The sequence below is a fragment of the Phocoena sinus genome, chromosome 13 (assembly GCF_008692025.1).
Source record: "Phocoena sinus isolate mPhoSin1 chromosome 13, mPhoSin1.pri, whole genome shotgun sequence".
Taxonomy (NCBI): Eukaryota; Metazoa; Chordata; class Mammalia; order Artiodactyla; family Phocoenidae; genus Phocoena; species Phocoena sinus.
This window is the reverse complement of record NC_045775.1, coordinates 64,759,340-64,784,085: the sequence shown is the minus strand read 5'-3', so window position 1 is coordinate 64,784,085 and position 24,746 is coordinate 64,759,340. Positions and strand designations below refer to the sequence as shown.

Sequence of the window (24,746 nt, the reverse complement as noted above, 5' to 3'; positions counted from 1 at the left end):
TTTATTTTCCCTGCATTCTTTAGCTAAAACACAATAGTATAGAATCATTTCAGTTCCCAGAGGTGGAGACAAGTTTTTTAATCTAAAAAATATATTCTTTTATGATTGTCCTAATGTTCTTTTTGAAATATTTTTATTATTAAATATAACATATTTAGAGAAAATTTCATACAATATGAATATATACTTTAATAATTGTAAAGTGAACACCCATGTAACCACAATAAAGGTCAAGAAATAGAACACTGCCAACACTCCAGAACCTCCCCTTTTTTCCCTTCTAATAATGCCCTCCTTCCTTTCTAGAGAAAATCACTACCTAAATTTTTGTGATAATCATTTCCTTATTCTTTAAAAATAGTTTTAGCATAATGTACACATTCCTAAACAATATATTTTTGCTTGTCTTTAAAACCTATGTAGATGGAATCATACTATATGTATTCTTTGTGTCTTGCTCTTTTATTCAGTATTATGTTTCTTAGAGCCATCCATGTCATTGCACGTAACTCTAGTTCATTCATTTTCATCGTTGTGTGAATATAGCAGAATTTATCTATTCTAATATTGATTGAAATTTGTGGTGTTTGCAATCTGGGGTAATTGTGAATAAGACTATTATGAATAGTCTTTGCTGCTATGATCTGACTTCATTCATGTATCCTGGTGCATGTCGTTATTCACAGATTAATGATTGTGAACAAAAAGGATCTACAGATAAATTATTATAACTAGTAAGAGAGTGCAGCAGTGTTGTGAAATACAGCATCATTATACAAAAATCAATTTTATTTCTATACATTAGCAACAAAACAAAAACTGGAATTTAAGAAAATGTCATTATAAATTAACATTCAAAAAAGATCTCTAAGAATAAAATTTAATAAAAGATGAGACTTTTGGGGAAAAATATGAAATTATAAAGTCTAGATTTTTTTAGATTTTCTATATAAACAATCAGTCATATCATCTGCAAACAATGACAGTTTTATTTCTTCCATTGCAATGCCTTTTATTTATTTGTCTTGCCTTATGGCTACCTTCACTACTGTGTTGAATAGAAGTGATGATAGCAATCTCCTTGTCTTGGATGGAAAACTTTCAGCCTCACCATTAAGAATGATATTTGCTCTAGATTTTTGTAAACATATCAGATTATTCCTATCGTCTATTCCTAGTTTACTAAGACTGATTCTTTATCATGTATGAATTGTTTTTCTGCATCTATTGAGATGATCATATAATTTTTCTCATTTACTATTTTAACGTGATGAATTACAGTGACTTTTTCTAATGCTATGTCAACCTTATGTTCTTGAGATAAACCCAACTTGGTCGTGATGTGTTATTCCTTTTATATATTGCTATTTTTCAATTTGCTTATATTTTGCTTAGGATTTTTACATCTAAGTTCATGGATGAGATTGTTCTATAATATTTTTCTTATAAAAAATTATCTGATTTTAGTATCAAAGGGTTATGCTAACCTAGTAAAATTAAATGAGTAGTGCTCCTCTCCTATTCTCTGCAAGAATTTGTTTAAGATTGAAATTCTTGGTCTTTGAGAGTAATATGGAACTCATCAATGGAATCATGTGGCCCTGTAGTTTACTTCTGGGAACATATTTGACTACCAATTAAGTTTTTTCAGTGGTTATAGACTATTTAGGTTTTTAAATTTTCTTTTTGATTTAGTATTGGTTAAATATGGTTTTCTAGGAATTTGTCCATTTTATTAAACTTACTGGTATAAAGTTGTTCATTATATCCTCTTGTAACCTTTTCCATGTTTGAGGATTTATAATGATGTTCCCTTCTCATTCCTGATGTTTGTTCCAAGTTCTCATTTGTTCTCCTTTCCAAATCTGAGCCCTGGGGATAAGTGTAAGCAGCAAGTAAAGAAAGAAGGCAAAGATGTTGGAGGTAGAGAAAACAAAGAGCAAATGCACTGAAGTGAATGGTATATTTGGTTTTATTTCAGTAAAAAACTTGAGGTAAACAAAGCCTCTAATAAGGCTGAAGATCAAGTTATAAAGGGTCTTGAGTGGGTTTTGAAGGGGAAAATGTGATTATATTTTCATTTTTAAGAATTACTATGTACCAAATAAACACTTTGCTAAGCTTTGATAAATAGAGTTGACAAGACAGGTTCTCTGTCCTTGGGAGGCTCACAATACATTATGAGAGGCAGTCATAGAAACAAATTATAATATAGTACAATGCCAATAAAGAAACAAAGTCATGGGCTTTCCTGGTGGCGCAGTGGTTGAGAGTCCGCCTGCCGATGCAGAGGACACGGGTTCGTGCCCTGGTCCAGGAAGATCCCACATGCCGCGGAGCGGCTGGGCCCGTGAGCCATGGCCGCTGAGCCTGCGCATCCGGAACCTGTGCTCCACAATGGGAGAGGCCACAACAGTGAGAGGCCCGCATACAGGAAAAAAAAAAAAGAAACAAAGTCATGAGGGCAGATAGCTTACTTTGAGACTGAAGTTTGACTTTTTGATTAGTTCCACTCAACATCTCTAAGCATTCTCAGCCTTACATTATAGACAAACATCTAGATCCCTTGGCAGCTGTTAAGATGGGATAGCTTAGAGAAGCTTGAGTTAGTACCTAGTTTGACTCTTGTCTGGACTTAGTCCCCTAGACCTGTGTTCATTGTTTCAACTTTCAGTTTTATGAAAGCCAATGATTTCTCTTTTCTTCCCTATAGGTGTAGAAAATATCTAAGTGGTGGCTACAGTTCCACCCCTGGTCTGGCTGCCATGTATCATGGGCAAACTACTAGTAAAGGGCCGTCTAATTCCACGCAGATTTACCAGCAACCTCCAAGGCTCCTCATTGTGCATATCGCTCTACCATCCTGGGCTGACCTCTGCTCCAACCTCTGTGAGGCTCTGCAGAATTTTTTCTCTCTAGCCTGCAGCTTGATGGGCCCCAGCCGCATGTCCCTCTTCAGCTTATACGTTGTACAAAATCAGCACGAGTGCATCCTCCCCTTTGTGGTGAGTATATCTGTATTTGTACATTTTATCCTGAAAGCAGATAGGTTTCTGGAGCAGAGATCACAGTTTTTATTCTTACAGTAATAACTGTGCCCATTCCCCATACCCAATACCCCACAGGCAACAGAAAGAGCCCGATGTCATCCTACACATGGGGGATTTGTACTGCAGAAGAGGAAACCCAAAATTATTAATATGGGAGTATATATAGGCCACATCTTACCCCCCACCTCCACTCCTGAGAGAGAGAGAGAAGATTTGGCATTTACAGTCCTTTGGAATATAAGCAACTGACCTCTTTCATTGCTCTTTGAAATGTAAACACAGGGAAGTAAATCTCTAAATTTTTTAGAGGTCTCTGGCTACTCTTATCTCCCTTTAAGTTTCTAAGACTTTTCCTTTAACCCAGGTTCCAGATTTTTTGCTCAGAAAGCCCCAACTGTGCAGAAATATGAAAATATTTTTTCTCTATACTTCCATATAGGACTCAGGTGAAACTCCCCCTAGGGTTTCAGAAGGCAAAGCCTGGGCTAAGGGCAATGCTTTTACAAAGCTCTCTCACACATAGACAGCTATCTCTTTTCCTCCTCAAACAAATTCAGATCTTCACTTTCTCCCCTTTACAAAGTTCAGAATCTCAGGGCTGAGAAAGAGTTCAGAGGTTCTAGTAAATCCTCTTCCTGAGGCAGCCATGCTGTTGGGATAGTCAGAAAAGACCTCATGGAGAGCCAGGACTTTGATTCCTACCTGGTGTAAATAAGACCTCCTCCCACATAGTGTCCATGGAAGCCATGTGGGAGCCTGGACTCCCTCCAACCTATCCAACATTAACAAGGTTTCTATCTCTCCCCCTCCCTATTGAGGTGGTGTCAGAGGAGGCCATATGGGAAGTGGCAGTGAGGCATCTTTTTATCTCCAAGGCAGGATGGTGTCAGTGAAGACCTAGTGGGAAGCCAGGACTTTTAGGACATTTTTCCTAGTGGAAAGCTTAATGGTAATGAAGCTTACCTACCCCCAGGGTGTCAGTCGGGGGGCGTATGAGGAACCTGAACTTCCACCCCCACCCAGAGATAACAAGGCACCCTCCCTTCTGGGATGTAATTAGAGGCCAAATAGAGTCACACCCAACCTGACAGTAATTATGTGGAAACTTCACTTCCCCCATTGGTGCAGTGTCAAAATAGGCCTACTAAAGCAGAAGATTTAAACAAGATCCAGAGTCTTACAGCATAATACCCAAAATGTCCAGAATACAAAAAAAAAAAAATCACTCATGATTATCAAGAACCAGGAAAATCCCAACTTGAATGAGAAGACAACAGACACCAACACTGAGATGACACAGGTGTTAGAATTATCTGAAAACGCTTTTGAAGCAGCCATCATAAAAATATTCCAACAAGCAGTTATGAACATGCTTGCTCAAATGGAAAAATATAAAGTCTCACCAAAGAAATAGAAGTATAAATAAAAACCAAATAGAAATTTTAGGCTGAAAAATGCAATACCCATAATTTTAGAAACAAAAATCTATTATGGATGGGAAAAATGGAGAGGACAGAGGAACTTGAAAACAGAATAGAAATTACCCAATCTCAGCAACGGAGAGAAAAGAGACTTGAAAAAAAAAATTAGCAAAGCCACAGGGATCTGTGAGACTATAACAAAGAGCTAAAATTTATGTCATCACGGTCCCAGAGGAAAGGGACAGGAGGGTGTCCCTTTCCTCTGGGACAGGAGCTGGACAAATATTTAAAGAAATAAGCACTGAAAGTTTCCCAAATTTGGCAAAAGTTATAAACCGAAAGATTCAAGAGGCTGGTGGAGCCCCAAACAGAATAAACACCAAGAAATCCATTCTAAGGCACATCATAATCAAAACTCCAAAAACTAAAGACAAAGAAAGACTCTTGAGAGCGGGACACTGACAACGTTACCTATAAGGGAGAAACAATCAATTAATGATAGATTCTTTTCATTAGAAACCATGAAGGCCAGAGGAAGTGTCACATTTTTCAAATGCTGAAAGAAAAGAACTGTTAACCTAGAACTCTGTATCCAGTGAAAATATCCTTAAGGAATGAATCAGAAATCAAGATATTCTCAGATGAAGGAAAACTAAGAGAATTTGTCACCAACAGACCTACCTTAACAGAATGGCTAATGGAAGTTCTTGAATCAGAAAGGAAATTGTAAAAGAAAGACTCTTGGAATATCCAGAAGGAAGAAAGAAGAGTAGAAAGAATAAAATATTAATAAAGATAATAGAGTTTCTATAGAGTCTTCTAAATTATATTTGACAGTTGAAGCAAAAATTATAACATTGTCTGATATGGTTGTTAATGCTAGTGTATTTAGAGGAACTATTTAGGATAATTACGTAATAATCGGGAGGATAAAAGGACTTAAAGGAAATTAAGGTTTTTACACTTCATTCAAAATGGTAAAATATTGACACCAGTATACTGTGATAGGAATGTATATGTATAATGCAATACTTAAAACAACCACTTAAAAAATCTATATAAAGAGATACACCAGAAACACTATAGATAAATCAAAATGAAATTCTAAGAAAGTATTCAATTAACCCACAGGAAGATAGGTAAAAGAAAACACAGAAATGAAAAACTGAGGGAACAAACAGAAAGCAACAAATAAATCAACAGGCTGACATACCAATAATTACATTAAATGTAAATGGTTTTATGGGCTTCCCTGGTGGCACCTATCCCTGGTCCGGGAAGATCCCACATGCCATGGAGCAACTAAGCCCATGCACCACAATACTGAGCCTGAGCTCTAGAGCCCGTGAGCCACAACTACTGAGGCTGCATGCTGCAACTACTGAAGCCTATGCACCTGGAGCCCATGCTCCACAACAAGAGAAGCCACCACAGTAAGAAGCCCATGCAGTGCAACGAAGAGTAGCCCCCGCTTGCCGCAACTAGAGAAAGCCCACATGCAGCAACGAAGACCCAAAGCAGCCAAAAATAAATAAATAAAATAAATAAATTTATTTTTAAAAATGTAAATGGTTTTAATACACCAATTAAAAGAAAGAGAGAATTCCCTGGTGGTCCAATGGTTAGGACTCTGTGTTTCCACTGACAGGGGCCCAGGTTCGATCCCTGGTTGGGGAAATAAGATCCCACAAGCTGCACCATGTGGAAATAAATAAATAAATAAAAGAGATTGGCAGAGGTGGGGGCATGACCCACCTGTATATCCTATCTACAGGAAACTAACTTCAAACACAATAAAAGTACGTTGAAAGTGAAAGGACAGAAAAAGATATACCATGATAACAATCAAAACGTTATTAATATATCAAATTAAGTAGACATAATGATAAAAAGAGTCACAGAACAAGAACAAATAGTCCTAAAATTTATATGGAACCCCAAAGACCTAGAATTGCCGAAGCAATCCTGAAGAAAAAGAACAAAGCTAGAGGCATAACCACCCCCCTGACTCCCGCCAGACTTCAGACAATACTACAAAGCTACAGTAATCAAAACAGCCTGGGAACTTCCCTGGCAGTCCAGTGGTTAAGACTCCACACTCCCACTGTAGGGGGCACAGGTTCAATCCCTGGTCAGAGAACTAAGATCCTGCATGCCATGTGGTGCAGCCACAAAAAAAAAAAAAAAAAAACTGTGATATTGGCACAAAAATAGACATACAGGTCAATGGAACAGAATAGAGAGCCAAGGAGTAAGCCCACACACCTACAGTCAATTAATCTTCAACAAAGGAAGCAAGAATATACAATGGAGAAGACAGTCTCTTCAGCAAGTGGTATTGGAAAAGCTGGACAGCAACATGTAAATCAGTGAAGTTAGAGCACTCCCTTATGCCATACATAAAAATAAACTCAAAATGGCTTAAAAAAAAAAAAATTAAAAAAAAAAAAAAAAATGGCTTAAAGACTTAAATATAAAGCATGACAGCATAAAACTTCTAGAAAAGAACATAGGCAAAATATTCTCTGACCTAAATTGTAGCCATGTTTTCTTAGGTCAGTCTCCCAAGGCAAAAGAAATAAAAGCAAAAATAAACAAATGGGACTTAATCAAACTAAGAAACCATAAACAAAGTGAAAAGACAGTCTACAGAATGGGAGAAACTATTTGCAAATGATGCGACCAACAAGGGCTTAATTTCCAAAACATACGAACAGCTCATACAACTTGATGACAACAAAAGCAAACAACCCAATCAAAAAACTAGGCAGAAGACTTAAAGAGACATTTCTCCAAAGAAGAAATACAGATGGCCAACAGGCACATGAAAAGATGCTGAACACTGCTAATTATTAGAGAAATGCAAATAACTGCAATGAGGTATCACCTCACACCAGTCAGAATGGCCATCAAAAAAAGTCTACAAATAATAAATGCTGGAGAGGCTGTGGAGAAAAGGGAACCTCCTGCACTGTTGGTGGGAATGTAAATTGGTGCAGCCACTATAGAGAATAGTATCGGGGTTCCTTAAAAAACTAAAAATAGAGTTACCATTTGATCCAGCTATCCCATTCCTGGGCATATATATCTGGGGGAAACCCTAATTTGAAAAGATACATGCACCCCAGTGTTCATAGCAGCACTGTTTACAATAGCCAAGACATGGAAGCAACCTAAGTGTCCATCGACAGATGAATGGATAAAGAAGATGTGGTATATATATACAATTTTACTCAGCCATAAAAAAGAATGAAATAGTGCCATTTGCAGCAACATGAATGGACCTAGAGATTATCATTCTGTGTGAAGTAAGTCAGACAAAGACAAATACCATATGATATCACTTACGTGTAGAATCTAAAAAAAATGATACAAAATGAATTTGCAAAACAGAAACAGACCCACAGACAGAGAACACAAACTTATGGTTACCAAAGGGGGAAAGGGAAGAGGGATAAATTAGGAGTTTGGGATTAACAGATACACACTACTATATATACAATAGATAAACAACAAGGGCCTACTGTATAGCACAGGGAACTACATTCAATATCTTGTAATAAGCTATAATGGAAAAGAATCTGAAAAAGAATATGTATATGTGTGTATACATATATATGTATCTGAGTCACTTTGCTGTACACCTGAAACTAACACAACGTTGTATATCAAATATAATTTTTTAAAAAAATTCCAAAAGAAAAGAAAAGTCAATCCAACAAAAGACAGCAATCTTAAATGTGTCCCCACTAAACAACAGAGCTGCAAATGTCTGTTAACTGGTCAATGGATAAACAAAATGTATAACTCTCACTCTATAAAACTGGAGTTTCATACAAGTACACTGAGGACAGAGTGAAAGTGATAGTGATGTTTACAGCCATATAGCAAGTATGTTCCTCTACTGTGCCATTTTCCTTGTGCATGTCTATCCCATGACCACATTTGGCTGTGATATCTATCTTCTGTCAGGCAATAGGGGTAAAGAAAAGTTGAAAGTGATCTGGAAGGGCAAATGAAGATATTCAGCATAGGAGGCTTTTGGGGAGATGAGCTCATATCCCAAACAAAAGTAAAAGGATTTCATTTCCTTCTTCAATTGACTATGTTCTATGCCTCTGGTACTCCTCAGTACATCTGGCCTTACGTGAATCCCTGATCCCTTATTCACTCCATTAGGAAAGACAGACAGTTCTAGACTAAAAACAACCTCTGGTAACTCAGGAAAAATTGCAAGCCAGAATTTCCATCCAAACGAACAGTAAGTTCAACCATGGTCAGAAGCTCAAGAAAATCACTGAAACAATGCCATTACCTTATGTATAGAACAGTCCAATCTTTGTTTAAAGAAATAAAATATTACCTTAAATCCATTTTCTCTGACCTATATAAGTATCTGACATTTTCTATCTGCAGAGTTAGCTCAAAATGTAAGTGGAGGAAGACAGCAGGTAGGAAATCTTGCCTAAGTTGAACACCTCAATTTATCTCCTCATATTTAATTTATGAGTATAATAAAATAATTCTGAACTTTTTATGAGAAATCTTGACAAAGGAATTATAATTAAAATATTAGAATTCCTTTTATATCTATTGTGCCCTTAATATAAATAAATTTGACCAAAATGATTAATCTCTCAAAGCAGAGTTTCAGAAAAATTCCATTACTGTGAAGATTTTACCAATTCTTTTACCTTTTCATGAGAACAAAGAAGTTATTTAAATCATATGTGATCTACAATGGTATTTGAGGACCAGTAGTGGTCTAATTTGCCTATTACATTTATTTTCTTATCCTTACTAGCTGACCTTCAATAGAATCATTTAAAAGTGGCAAATAATAAGAATATATTGGGCTTCCCTGGTGGCACAGTGGTTGAGAGTCCGCCTGCCGATGCAGGGGACACGGTTCGTGCCCCGGTCCAGGAAGATCCCACATGCCGCGGAGCGGCTGGGCCCGTGAGCCATGGCCGCTGAGCCTGCGCGTCCGGAGCCTGTGCTCCGCAACGGGAGAGGCCACAGCAGTGAGAGGCCCGCGTACCACAAAAAAAAAAAAAAAAAAAAGAAAGATAATAAACTGTAATTGAGTGCTGCAGGAGGGTGGGGAGAGTAAGAAAAGGAAATATTCAAATTTTATTATTGTATAGTGGAGATTTTCATCTCTCATTAATGGATATTGTTAAAGAAATAACTTAGGGGAATTATATAAACATGGAATTATAAAGATAACCCCTAAAACAAATACAAACCTTTCTAATTATGACAAGGAAAACATAATAGAGCAAACAAATTTACACAGTGTAGTGATTTTTCAAAAGCTATGAAAACAGTGTATACCTTAAAATAATATAACTAAAAATAACTAAACTTACCTATTAAAGTACTTTAAAAACAGATTTGATTGCAGAACAAAATTCTGCTGTATTCAGGAGGCTACAACAAAGTGATTCAGAAAGGTTGAAAATAAAAGGAAGGGCAAAGGTATACTAGGCAAGTGCACCCCCGTAATAAAAAAACAAAAAGCATGATTTTAATATCAAACATCATTGAATTTAGAGCAAAAATCACTAAACACGACTAAGAATGGCACTTTAATGCTAGGACGCAAAGCAGAGAAGAGTAGAGAATTATCAAGAGGAGTATAAGAAATATATTCAGTAAGAGAGCTCGTTGGAGGGACAGTCTATTGAAAATATATCAGTTTTGAATACCAGTGTACCAAATAACATAGTATCAACATTTTTTAAAGAAATATAATTATATGTATGAAAGAAATCTGCACCTTCCTGAAGTGCTCATGGAATAGTCACAAAAGTTGACCATATGTTAAGCCACAAACCCCAAAACTTCGATGAATTACAAAAAGTACAAGTAGATCAGTCAACATTCTCTGAATACAATGCAATAAAACTAGAAATAAATAGCAAATACAGAACAAAAAGTTACTACCACCTGGAAATTTTTAAGCTGTTTAATAGCTTTTGAATCAAAGAGGAAATTAGGCAAAAATTGCAGTATATCTAGAAAATAATAGTAATGAAACACTACATATTAGAACCTATGTGATATAAAAAAAGTTAATGCTGAGAAAAATTCATATCTTTAAACTATATAAATTTCATTATTTTAAATTATATTAGTAAACCAGGAAAACTGAAAATAAATGAAGCAAGCAACTCAAGAAGAAAAGAAAAAACAAGCTTAAGGAAAGCTAAAGGAAGGAAATAATAAAGATAAAAACAAACAGTAATGAATATGAAAATAGAAAATGGTAGAACAAATGAATAAATCCAAATTTGTTCTTTGGGGAAAAAATAGGAAATAAATCAGCCATTAGTTAACTTAGTTTTTGGAAAAGGGCAGGGGGAAAAGGCACATATACCCAAAATAAGATAAGGAGAAAGTAACCACACTTGTGTGAAATGCATAATTCTCCATGAAAATATAATTACCGAAAGTGAATTCAGAAGAGATAGAAACCTGCCATTTCCCATAAAAGGAATAGGGAAAGTTATGAAAGAACTACCTTCCCCCAAAATAAAGTACTGGAACCAAATGGTTTTGCAGGGGAATAATACCAAACTTTTAAAGAAGATTGTTAATGTTTTTTAACCATTTTATACCACAGAAAGAAAAAAAAAATCCTTCCAAATTCTTTTTGTGAAGATAATGTAATATTGATCCTAAAATCCAGCAAACATTACACAGAAAGAAAAACTACAGACCAGTCTCACTTATGACTGTCTATTAAACATCCCAAATAAAGTATTAGCAATAGGATCCAACTCATATTTAAAAAATCATCTACAGGAATGCAGAAATGGTGCAGTATTGAAATCTATTAATATAGTTTACTATGTTAATATATCTAAGAAAAATATGATCGTGTTTATTTCCATACATACTTTTTTTTTTTTTTTGTGGTACGCGGGCCTCTTACGGTTGTGTGCTCTCCCGCTGCAGAGCACAGGCTCCAGACGCGCAGGCTCAGTGGCCATGGCTTACGGGCCCTGCCGCTACGCGGCATTTGGGATCTTCCTAGACCAGGGCATGAACCGGTGTCCCCTGCATCGGCAGGCGAACTCTCAACCACTGCGCCACCAGGGAAGCCCCTCCATACATACTTAAAAAATGGTGTTTAATAAAGTGCAACATCCAATCTTCTTTTAAATAAACTTTAAAAATTAGGAACAGGTGGCTATTCCCATAGTGTATGTCTATGACAAGTCAAAAACCAGATCTTACTTAATGAAAAGACACTGAATATATTCCTGTGCAAGACAAGTAAGCTTACTATCATCACTGTTATCTAACAGTATTTTAGAGATTTTCACTGATATAATTGCACACATTAAAAAAGAAGTTAGAATATAGGAACAAGGAAAGGAGGGACTTCCCTGGTGGTCCAGTAGTTAAAAAACACTCTGCGCTTCTGCTGCAGGGGGGCACAGGTCTGATCCGGGGAACTAAGATCCCACATGCCCCACGGCATGGCCAAAAAAAAAAAAAGAAATAAGGAAGAAAAAGATAAAATGATCGTTATTTGCAGATTAATGGTAATATATCTAGAAAACCCAAAAGAATCGACTAGAAAATTACTTAAAACAACAAAAGAATTCATGACAATGGTCAGGTACAAATATTAATACAGATATAAGTACCCTTTAGGGCTTCCCTGGTGGCACAGTGGTTAAGAATCCGCCTGCCAATGTAGGGGACAAGGGTTCGAGCCCTGGTCCGGGAAGATCCCACGCCGCGGAGCAACTAAGCCCATGTGCCACAACTACTGAGCCTGTGCTCTGGAGCCCATGAGCCACAACTACTGAGCCCACGTGCCACAACTACTGAAGCTCGTGTGCCTAGAGCACATGTTCTGCAACAAGAGAAGCCACTGCAATAAGAAGATCGTGCACCACAACGAAGAGTAGCCCCCGCATGCCGCAACTAGAGAAAGACCGCGCAGCTACGAAGACCAGGCACAGCCAAAAATAAATAAATAAAATAAATAAATTTATTTTTAAAGAAATAATAATAAGTACTCTTTATATTATTCCAGAACAACAAACCAGAAGTTAAAATGGCAGAAAAGTTCTCATCACAATAACCAAAATGATCAAATAAATGCTTATGAATGAAAATAATAAATTTGCAAGATTTATATGAATTAAAATGCTATTGAGAAACACAAAAGAAGACTTGAACAAATGAAACATCATTAGTTCTTGAGAGGACTCAGACCAGAAAGATGTCAGTTATCTCTAAATTAATCTATAAATGTAATGCAATTCCCTGTAAAATTTCTAACAGAAGAACTAGACATCTTGATAATAAAGTTAAAATTAGAAACAAAAAACAAACAAGAATAGCTAGAGACTCTTCCTCTCAAATATTAAACAGATATTCACAGTATGATACTGGAAATTGAAAAAACAGAGCAATAGAATACAATTTAAAGTCCAGAAATAGACCCAAATACATGGGGGGATTTAGTGTATAATAATGATGCTATTTAACATTAGTTGGAAAAATTATTCAACAAACTAGATAGCCATGTGGGAAGAAATTAAGTTAGAGTCATACACACAGCTTACACCAGTATAAATTCCAAAAAAAAAATTTTTTTTAATAAATTTATTTATTTTTGGCTGCGTTGGGTCTTCGTTGCTGCGCGCTGGCTTTCTGTAGTTGCAGAGAGTGGGGGCTACTCTTTGTTGTGGTGCACGGTCTTCTCATTGTGGTGGCTTCTCTTGTCGCGGAGCATGGGTTCTAGGCGTTCAGGCTTCAGTAGTTGTGGCTTGCAGGCCCTAGAGCACAGGCTCAGTAGTTGCAGATGGATCAAAGATTTAAATGTAAAAATTGAAAATATCTAAGTGCTAGAACAGACTGTATCAGTCTGGGTCCGATCAGGAAATGGAAACCACACAGTGATTTAAACAAGGAAAAAGTATATAGAGTATTTTAACATAGTTTAACATATTAAGCTATGGTAATATAGCAATTATAAGATATAAGAGAGCTTTTTGTGGTACCCTAGGGCTGAGGGAGAGATCTCAAAGAACGACAAATTTGGAAAGGGGACCCCTTTCCCAAGGCTGGGGTTTAGACCCAGTTGGAGAATATATGGTTGCAGCTCACTGAATGCAAAGAAGTTCACTGGTTTGCTCAAGCCAGAGCTGATCCATGGCTACTGGGAAAGCAGGAAGCAACCCTCCAGGTGTAGGCACAGTGGCTGATGCGTAGGCATGCAGAGAGTAGAGAAGCCAATGTGGGCAGGAGGCCTGGTGTAAGCAGTGTCCATATTGGAAGAACAGCAGCATTCGGAGGACCACAGGAGACAAAACTTCTGAGGGGAGGGACAGGTGAGCAAAGGGAATCAGGCATCAGTGCAGGCAGGAGGCCTGAAGCATGCAGTGTCCATGCTGAGTGGACAGCTGACAGGTGATCAGGTTAGGGCTGAGAAGTTCCCAGTGTCTTAGTCAGCTCGGGCTATGACTGGCTGGTTTAAACAATAGACATTTATTTTCTCAAGGTTTAGAAGGCTGAAAGTCCAAGATCAGGGTGCCAGCCTGGTCAGGCTCTGGTAAGAGTCCTCTTCCATCTTGCAGACGGCAGCTTTCTTGGTGTGTGCTCACTTGGCCTTTCCTCAGTGCATGTACATGAAGAGAGAGCTCTGGTGTCTATTCCTCTTCTAAGAGCATCAATCCCATCATGGAGGCCCCACTCTTATGACCTCATCTAAACTTAATTACGTCCCAGAGGCCTTGCCTCTAAATACCATCACATTGGGAGTTAGGGCTTCAATTTATGAATTTTAAGGGGACACAAACATTCAGTCCATAACACCAAGGGCCAGCAAGTTCTGGGCATGTGGGTGGAGCACTACCAGGTAACTTCATACCCCACTGGTTTCAGCAGGAGTGCACCTTCCTCCTGCAATGTCCCTCCAGTACACTCTACTCAGAAAACTTAACATCATGATTACTGTAAAGGAGAAAGGCTTAAAGTAGAATTCTGTCCATTATTGCAGAGATATACTGAAGGGTGAATTTTGAGCTGAGAGGCAATAAATCAACAATTAACATACAGACCATGGGGGAAAATGTAACAGTAAGAAAGGCCTTTCTAATCATAACACAAAACCCAAAATTCCAAAAATAAAAGATTAATAAATTCAGCTGAATAAATATAGAAAATATACACTTGGCCAAAAAAAAAAAAAAAATACTGTGTGTAAAATCTAAAGACAACTGACAGGGCTTCCCTGGTGGCGCAGTGGTTGAGAGTCTGCCTGCCAATGCAGGAGACACAGGTTCGTGCCCCAGTCCGGGAAGATCCCACATGCCGCGGAGCAGCTAGGCCCGTGAGCCGTGGCCGCTGAGCCTGCGCGTCCAGAGCCTGTGCTCCACGACGGGAGGGGCCACAACAGTGAAACGCCCGGGTACCACAAAAATAAAATAAAATAAAATAAAGACAACTGACAATATGAGGAAAAATATTTGCTTCTATATCACATAGAGTTAATTTCCCTAACTGCATAAAGATTTCCTTAAAATCAATAATGATTATGACCAACAATCAATAGTGAGAAATTATATATACAGTTTTCATTAAAGGAAATACACATGATGCTGAAACATTGAATATGTTCAGTCTCACTTATAAAAGAAATGCAAGTTAAAACTACATTGAGATGCTATTATTTTTCACTTATTTGGCTGGCAAAGATTTTTTTTTAAGTTTAATGACATACTGTTTATGAGGATATAAAGAAGCAGACACCCTTATATGCCATTTATGGGCATATATTTTAACACAATTTCTATAGTGGGCAATTTGGTATCACCATTTACATACCCTTTAACCTAGCAAGTCTGTTTTTAATAGGTTTTGTTTTGTTTTGGCTGCACTGGATCTTCATGGCTGCACGTGGGCTTCTCGAGTTGTGGCGCATGGACTCTAGAGTGCATGGGCTTAGTTGCAGTGTGTGGGATCTTAGTTCCCCAACCAGGGATCGAACCCGGGCCCCCTGCATTGGGAGCACAGAGTCTTAACTACTGGACCACCAGGGAAGTCTCACAAGTCTGTTTTTAGAAACTTATTCTACAGATATGTTTTCATATGTGCAGAAATGATTTGACTACAAGATTATTTATTTCAGCATTGTTTGAAGTAGCAAAAGATTGGAAACAACCTAATGTTAATTAATAGGGAATTGGTTAAATAAAGTTATGGTCCATCCATTAATGGAATACTATGTAGCCATAAAAATTAAGACACTTTATATATTGAATGTAACGATTACCCAAATTTACTCTGCAACAAAATCAAGATACGAAAGAGTATCATAATCTCTTCTATTTTGGTAAGAAGAAAGATCAAGTTTATCATTTATATTTTCTTCCATGTAAAGAAATATCTCTGGAAAGATACCCAATAAGCTAGTAATATTGATTGCCTCCAGTAAAGTACTGGTTAGCTAAAGAACAAGAGTAGGAAGGTGACTTTTTCTACATATTTTTTTGTAACCTTTGAATCTTGAATGCTTGTTGAATGTGAGAAGAAAAATCTCAACAAAATTTTGGAAACTATAATACAGGTGAAAAGTGATAATTGACTTAGCAGTCCCAAGAGAGCTAAATCTTAAGCCAGTAGTGGGAAACCCAAGGAAGAAAGCATTTTAAACCACCAAGTTCTCAAAAGCCTTGGGAATTGGTAAAATCAAGTACTTCTGGAGGTAAGAATGAAGGTAGAGCTAAAAGTAGAAAGATGTTGAACATCTGTATAAAAAGCAGTTTGACTTTTAGATGCTCTCTTCTACTCCAAAAGCAGCAAACTTATTCATCACCTTAGATGGGGCATCACCACATGCCCCATACCAATGGACCCCTAGGAATTTCACTGAGGTAGAAGGCCCCTGAATTTTAGTCAAATGTATTTCCTACCCTCTGGCGTACAAATGTCTTACCAATAAGTTAGAGTAGGTGCTACTGCTTGCTCACTAGGTCCACTCAGCATAATGTCATTAATGTAATGGGCCAGTGTGATAGCTTGTGGAAGGGAATGGCAGTCAAAAATCCCTGTGAGCTAAATTATGACATAGGGCTGGAGAATTGATATGCCCCTGAGGTAGGACAGTGAAGGTGTATTGCTGGCCTTGTCAGCTGAAAGCAAACTGCTTCTGTGGGACCTTGTAGGCAGGAGTGGAGAAAAGGCATTTGCCAGATCAATAGCTGCATACAAGGTACCAGGAGATGTGTTAATTTGCTCAAGCAATGAAACCATATCTAGTACAGCAACTGCTGTTGGAGTCACCACCTGGTTAAGTTTATCATAATCCACTATCATTCTCCAAGACCCGTCTGTCTTCTGTACAGGCCAGACTGGCAAGTTGAATGGGGATATGGTAGAAATCACCACCCCGGCATCTTTCAAGTCCTTGATGGTGGCACTAATTTCTGCAATTCCTCCAGAAATTCAGTATTACTTTTATTATTTTCGTAAGTAGAGGCAGTTCTAGAGGCTTCCACTTGGCCTTTCCCACCATAATTGCCCTCACTCCACAAGTCAGGGAACTAATGTGGGGATTCTGCCAGATGTTAGGTATGTCTCTTCCAATTATGCTTTCTAAAACTGAGGAAATAGCCACAGGCTGCATTTGGGGACCCACTGGACCTGATATAAAATTTCGTTGATCACCTGACCTCCACAAGCCCCTACTCTGACTAGTGGGCAACAATGATGTTTGGGATCTCCTAGAATTAGTGTCAGTTCATAGCCAGTGTCCAGTAGACCCTGAAATGTCTGATTATCCTCTTTACTTCAGTGTACAGTTACCCTGGTAATGTTCAAATCTTTCTGGTCCTTTTTTCATAGTTTTTTAATTCTTTGTTCATGGTGTTGAATCCCTCTTTTATTTCATTAAACATCTTAAAGGTACTTAAATATATTTGATAATTCTAATATCTGAAATTGTTGGTATTCTAATTCTCCTGTTTGTTGTTTCTGCAGACTCTCTCTCATAATGTTTGGTTTCCTCACTGATTTTGTAATTTTGGATTATGAACTTACCTTAAGCTGATCTTAATGTGTGAGAATTCTGTGAGGCCTGAGTTTAGGGTGTATACCTCTAGAAAGGATTTATGTTTGCTTGAGTCAGGTGCCCTGAGGTGATATCAACCCAGGACCACTTTAAGTTATGTTTTTAAATTAGGGTTTCCTAGACCCTGCAGATAAAGACAAATCCCAAACCCACATGAGGGGAGATATATGGTTTCTAGGTCCCAGCAGTGATTTCTTTCTCATTTCTACTCAGAGTTCACATAAGTTAACAAGTTTCATTGTCGCCTCACTTGACCAGTGAGTAGATTCTTTCTAGCCCACATTTTCACTTTTGCGGTACGTGGGCCTCTTACTGCTGTGGTCTCTCCAGACGCACAGGCTCAGCAGCCATGGCTCACGGGCCCAGCCGCTCCGCGGCATGTGGGATCTTCCTGGACCAGGGCACGAACCCATGTCCCCTGCATTAGCAGGCAGACTCTCAATCACTGCGCCACCAGGGAAGCCCGAAAATAACCTTTTGAATGGTCTTAACTTTGAGCCAGGATGGCAGTTCCAATTCTACTCCTTATGAGGGCCTAAGGCCTTGTCTCCTTCTCCTTTACAACACAAAGCCCTAGGTTCCCAAGATCAACAAGTAAAGCCAAGGCTTTTATACCTATCTCACACTGTAGTTTCCTGTTGTCTCCACTTTGGTTCCTGGGGATTTCCCTTAATTTCTTATGAATTCAACTATGCATATAAAAGATATTTGTGTTTTATCTAGTATGTATACTGTTAGGTGGTGGAAGAGTGTGTTTCAGATATCTAGTTTATTTGTAGGTGCTTTTTACATATTCAGAATATTAATGTCATGCTAATCATATACATTGCAAATATTTACCCAGTTTGTTTTTTGTCTTTAACTTTATTCATATTCTCCTTTACTTAACAGAAAATTTTAATTTTTATGTGGTCAGATCTCTTCATTTTTCCCTTTATGGTTTCCTACCTTTGTTGTCATGTTTCCAAAGGCCTTCCCTACCAGAAGATAGTATCCTTTTTTTCCTACTATTTTCCTAGTTTATTTTTTCAATAAATTTATCATTATTGAATAATTTTAGATTCATCAAAAAGTTGCAAAGGCAGTACAGAGAATGCCTATATTTTCTAACTTATATTTTTCTTCCCCCTAAAACTTATTATATGTGCATCCATTTACCATTTATTCCAAAATAATTTGTTTAATAAAACTGTGTTCCAGGTACTGTTCTAGGCCCTGCAGACCTGGCAATGAAGAGATAGATCAGATTCCTCCTTTAGTATATTATTATATTGAGCTTATATTCTAGTGAGATAGACAGGCAATAACTTGTCAACATACTTTGGAAAATGTCATTCTAGTGTGACTCTTATCCCTTTCTATTCTGAGGCTATTTATCTCACTTGTTTGTAAGTTAGTAGAAAGTGGGAATTATGTCTTTTTTTAGGTACCTAGTACATCATAAGCACATAATAATAAATGTTTTTTAAAATGGATGACTGAATGGACCTATGTCATTTACATAGATACTATTTTTTTTCCACTTATTTTTGTCAGTTGTAGAATAGGGCCATTAAGTCAATACAACCCCCTTCTGTTTAATCAGCAATGATTTAAGTGCTTTTAGGGTTTGATAGTGATAAAAAATAATAACCACAGCTAACACTGAGTACATACTGTGTGGCATGAACTAAGTCATTTAATAGTTAGTCTGTAAGATAAGGATTTCCATTGTCCCCTGTTTCTAACTGAAGACATTTTAGCTTAAGGACTCATAGTCAGTAAGAGGAAGAGATAGGTTTGGAACTCAAGTCTATTTGGATCTAAAACCTTAACCAAGACTAGTACTTCTTTAACTAAAATGCCCACTACTCTTCAACAAGCATCCTCTACTCTTGTCAGGCACATTTCCTCTTCCTCTCTGACACATTATATTCACTTTCAACCTCCATAGATGCTTGTATTGAACTTTCAGCCTCTCTACCAATCCCCCAACACACACACATAAACACATAAAATATTGTATTCTTTTTACAAATCTTACCCTTTCAATTCTCAGCCCCATCTCACCCCCTTTCCACCAACACTTACCTTTCTTTTTCTAAATCTCTAAAGTATCAATAGTCTATAACAGTCTCTTTCAATCGGGATACACATACCACTAGGGCTATAAGACTTCCCAGAGTACACAGGAATATATAATTTTAAAGAATTGATATATAGATCCTCAATTTCCACTAGTATTCTTTTCTAAAATTTCTCTAATTATGCCTATGATGAGAGTGTCAGGCTACTTCGTCATTCCCACCATCCCTTTCACAATTACCCTTCTTCCATTTCACAAAGAAAATCCAAAATAAAAAGGAAGAGGTGAGAGGTACAAATCTTTCACCCACTATGAATTTTACTGTGATGAATTGCCATGTGGTTTTAAAACTTGCAGGGGCACCAAACGAGGAATAATTCAAAATATTGGCATCAATGTAGGAAAGTAAAGGACTTATGATTGGGTTAAAAATCTTTTGCAGGGCTTCCCTGGTGGCGCAGTGGTTGAGAGTCCGCCTGCCGATGCAGGGGACACGGGTTCGTGCCCCGGTCCGGGAAGATCCCACATGCCGCGGAGCGGCTGGGCCCGTGAGCCATGGCCGCTGAGCCTGCGCATCCATAGCCTGTGCTCCGCAACGGGAGAGGCCACAACAGTGAGAGGCCCGCGTACCGCAAAAAAAAAAAAAAAAAAAAAAAACTTTTGCAACCAGGTGATGTCCAATTTTAACAAAATTGAAGGAAGACTAAATTGAGAGACTTCCCTGGTGGTCCAGTGGTTAAGACTTCGCCTTCCAGTGCAGGGGGTACAGGTTCGATCCCTGGTCAGGGAGCTAAGATCCCACATGCCTCGTGGCCAAAAAACAACAACAAAAAAAAAACAGAACCAATACTGTAACAAATTCAATAAAGACTTTAAAAAATGATCCACATCAAAAAAAACTTAAAAAACAAACTAAACTGAGTAGCAGCTGATAGATCATTAAAATAATTTTTATTAGTATTTATATCCCTATATAATTTTTGGCATATAGCTCAGAATGAGTTTGACAATTTGATTGACATCTATATTTATCAGGACGATGGTTCTCAGCACTAGAAACCTCCTAGAAAATAGGAATAGGATTAATACTGAATGTTGGTGCCATTCAATCAGTAATTTATTCACACATACCTTAACTAATTGGAAAAAGAATGCAACATGCTCATGCCATTGAGATGCATTTTTAATTAAAGTTTATGCTTAATGCCAATAATTATCAAAATAGGTAATATATATGTTGTTTTGATCAATTGTATATGAACAATAATTTTAATAATAGCTCAATCTAGATTATTAATTAGAGCCTATAGTCATAGGAAATTTTAAAATCTTACAACGTGTAAATATTTTTGACACAGAGAAGTATGATAAGATGATCAATAAAAAACTGACAACCAGGGCTTCCCTGGTGGCGCAGTGGTTGAGAGTCCGCCTGCCGATACAGGGGACGTGGGTTCGTGACCCGGTCCGGGAAGATACCACGTGCCGCGGAGCGGCTGGGCCCCTGAGCCATGGCCGCTAGGCCTGCGAGTCCGGAGCTTGTGCTCCGCAACGGGAGAGGCCACAACAGTGAGAGGCACGCGTACCGAAAAAAAAACAAAAAAACTGCCAACCAAAAAATTCTATTACATTATGATAAAACTCTATGAGAAAAGTGAAATGGAAATATGAATTCAAGGAGAAAAATGAATAATATTAATTTCCATCTGTTAAAAAGAAAAAAGAGCTGCTCATGTACTTTTTAAATTGAATAATGCCGGTATCAAATCCCTATGATATTTAGATTCTATTGGATTATGTTTTAAAGAGTAGTGGTATAGTTTTATTTTGAAATATTGATATTTAAATGTGCTAGAAGTTATATCCTTAACAACTATGTACTTACTTAAAATCTAGATGTCAACTTAAAAACGTATAAAGGAGTATATCATTTTTCATATTCTTTTAGGGAGTACATGAAAAGAAATACTCAAAGGCTACTAGTCTGTACTTGAGTAGTTTTCTTATCTTCCTATCTAGATTACAAGTTCTCTTTGTGTAAGAATTATATACTATTTCTTGTGTTCTTCCCAGAGATTCATGGAGAGGAGCATGTAAGCAAAGTAACATGCTCATGAATTTTATGTGCATTTTGCAAATATTGCTCAATTCTGCTCTTTGATCAGCAAAGTTTCCTTATCCCAAATATAATTCCTCCCCACTCCACCCCCACCTGCTATTGATGCTTGGAATTCCTTCAAATAGTGTCACAAATTTTAATTCCACATTTATTCAAAATGCATATATTCTTAGGAGACGTAACATCGACCTAGAGTCAGATTAGATTAGATTACTTCCTGAGAACAAGTTTTTGTGAAGGAAAGTGAGGAGAGCCAGGAGATTTACGTGTTGACTCCTTGACCTGACTGCAGACTAAGCCAAGCATCTCTGCTCAAAGTGATCCTGAGGGGAAGATTAGGTAGGACCTTATCATTTCTAAAATGATCAAAATCCTCATTTCTGATAAAACATCACTCTTGAATAGAGAAGCTCACTGTGCCTAGACTGACTGAGAAATGAAGATAATGTCTAAGAGTGATGCTGCTAGGCCTCCAATTTGCAGACCACCCCAAAGTAAAACTAAGCAGTCACAACTGAACCTTCCTTTGGGTGAGTGAGTGAGTTAAAACACATTCTTTCCTGTTTCTAGTAATTCCACATAATCAAAGTCCTTTGGCTAAAAATTTTCCTTCCTCTGGTCTAGGGACTATTTTAGTGCAGTGCCTAGAACATAATAGGCATTCCATAGATCTTGGTCAAATAAACAGATTTTCAGGAAGGGAAAAGTACTCTTGAGGAGTAATTGATAATGAAATTAGACTGCCAGTTAATCTGAAACCTGAGTCACTAAAGATTTGCATCTTTGATTCATTTTTCTCTGCAGCAAGTGAAAGGGAACTTTGCTAGGCTGCAGGCCTGCATCTCAGAACTCCGCATGTTGCAAAGAGAAGGTTGTTTCAGACCACAAGCCACTTCTCTGCAGCTGGCAATAAAGGATGGGCTCCAGCAGTTCAAACAGTACAGTGGACACATGACCACAAGTGCAGCTCTGACCTACACTTCCCTAGAGGTAAAAGATGGCTTAGGACACTAACTCATCTTCCCATTTCAGTCCATCTAGATCCTTCATTGTTTGTCATCCTTCTGTTGTTCTCTGTTTCATTCACATTGAAAGTCATGACTAGATACTCCATTGGGTACATGAGTGACTGTGAGTTAAAACACGTTCAGTCTCTAGTAACATCAGGCATCAGACAAATGAGTTTAAAAATAATTATGCTTTCATCTGCATGCTTATTCATCAATTTAAAATGTCTAAGTACAAAAGAGAATTACATGTATTTAATACTTGTCTTCCAGAGTTTCAAGTTCAACCCAGATTCAGATTGAGCAAGGAGAGAAATATTCATGGAAGTACCACTGTGAGAAAAGAGCATATAAGCTCTCTGATCTTTAGTACACATTTAATGAATGGAATTTAAGGATTCTATTTCCTTTGTATCCTCAAGAAATCAAAGCACTTTGAGCAAGAGGGATACTGCCAATGATTCAAGCAGTCTTAAAAACTGAAACACAGTGGGCGACTTCCCTGGCAGTCCAGTGGTTGAGACTCCACGCTCCCAATACAGGGTGTGCGGGTTCAATCCCTAATCGGGGAACCCTAGTTGGGGAACTAAGATCCCACATGCTGCACGCAGTATGACCAAAAGAAAAACTAAAACTAAAACACAGGGATGGCTTCTCATTGGTCACTTTCTGGGGTAGGTTCAACCTGTTTGGAAGGGTCTTGTGATGATCTGTCCCACCAGACCTCTCCCACCAGAATATGTCAAATGAAATTTGATTTGCAAATTACATATAAATCTTTTTCTTTGCCCTAAAGACAATAGCCACTACCACAGATTTCTGGGGTGTTTAATCCTCCAGATCTAACCTGTTACATTCTAACCTGTGTACATCAGGGAAAGTAGACACGTTGATTCTTCTATTTATTTCCAGATTACTGTTCTGACTTCACAGCCTGGAAAAGAGGTGGTCAAACAATTGGAGGAAGGATTGAAAGATACAGACATATTCAGGGTCAGGAGACTTCAGGTGGTTGAGATCACAAAGAGAGTCCTAGAATGTATGGACTCAGCATCCCCTGTTGAAGAGGCCAGCAACGACGGTAAGAATTTAAAAAAAAGGTAAAAAGAATGGTAAGATTTTAATGAGTAGTCTTTTACAGATCAGGAAGATTATTTTCCATGGACTTTTTTTTTTAAAAAAAGATTTTTTTGATGTGGACCATTTTTAAAGTCTTTATTGAATTTGTTACAATATTGCTTCTGTTTTATGTTTCGGTTTTTTGGCCGCAAGGCATGTGGAATCTTAGCTCCCCTACCAGGGATCGAACCACCTGCTTTGCAAAGGGAACTCTTAACCACTGGACCACCAGGGAAATCTCTTCCATGGTCTTTTATGTTCTTAAATGAAATGAAGCCAACAGATTTCACTGTGGTTCAGATAGGTGTTTCTACGTGTTAGAGTTTAATTTTTTAATCATATTTTTAATTTAGAAACAATATATGTTAATGTAAAACCTGAAATATAGGTATAAAAAGTAAAAATTCCTTCCTCCTCAAGAGATTGGGGTATCCCTCTTAATGCTCCATTAGATAGATAGATAGATAATAGGAAGAAATATTTTATATTGTAATGGGATCATGACATACATAATATTCTGTAATCCTCTTTGTGTGTTGTACAGCTATCTATGTTAGTATCTATAGACATTCCTCGTTTTTACTGGATACATGATTTTTTTTACTTTGTGGTTGGACCATAGTTTGTTTAATCGCTTATTAATGAATAATTTGGTTTATTACATTTTGTTATTATAACCAATGCTGTATGGAGAGACTTATATGTACAGCTGGCTTCATTGGCCTATGACCAGTGCGGTCACACAAGGCCCTGCATTCAGAAAGCCCCTATGCTTAGGATTTAATGCTTTTGGGTTGCAGTCTTGAAATTCTTAATCAGTGTTTTGTAAGTGAAGTTTGATGGAACAATGGAACATGTGCCAGGGG

The 24,746-nt window shown here is 37.6% G+C and overlaps 1 protein-coding gene across 2 annotated transcripts in view; it reads left to right on the top strand.

Moving 5' to 3' along the window:
* Positions 1 to 24,746, top strand: part of M1AP (meiosis 1 associated protein) — an 82,332-nt gene that overhangs the window by 2,467 nt on the left and 55,119 nt on the right. For both annotated transcript variants that reach the window (XM_032653576.1, XM_032653577.1), the window contains exons 2-4: positions 2,714 to 3,005; positions 22,559 to 22,744; positions 23,674 to 23,842. In XM_032653576.1, coding sequence (XP_032509467.1) covers positions 2,766 to 3,005; positions 22,559 to 22,744; positions 23,674 to 23,842 — 595 coding nt within the window. In that variant the 5' untranslated portion in view covers positions 2,714 to 2,765. The remainder of the gene's footprint in view (positions 1 to 2,713; positions 3,006 to 22,558; positions 22,745 to 23,673; positions 23,843 to 24,746) is intronic.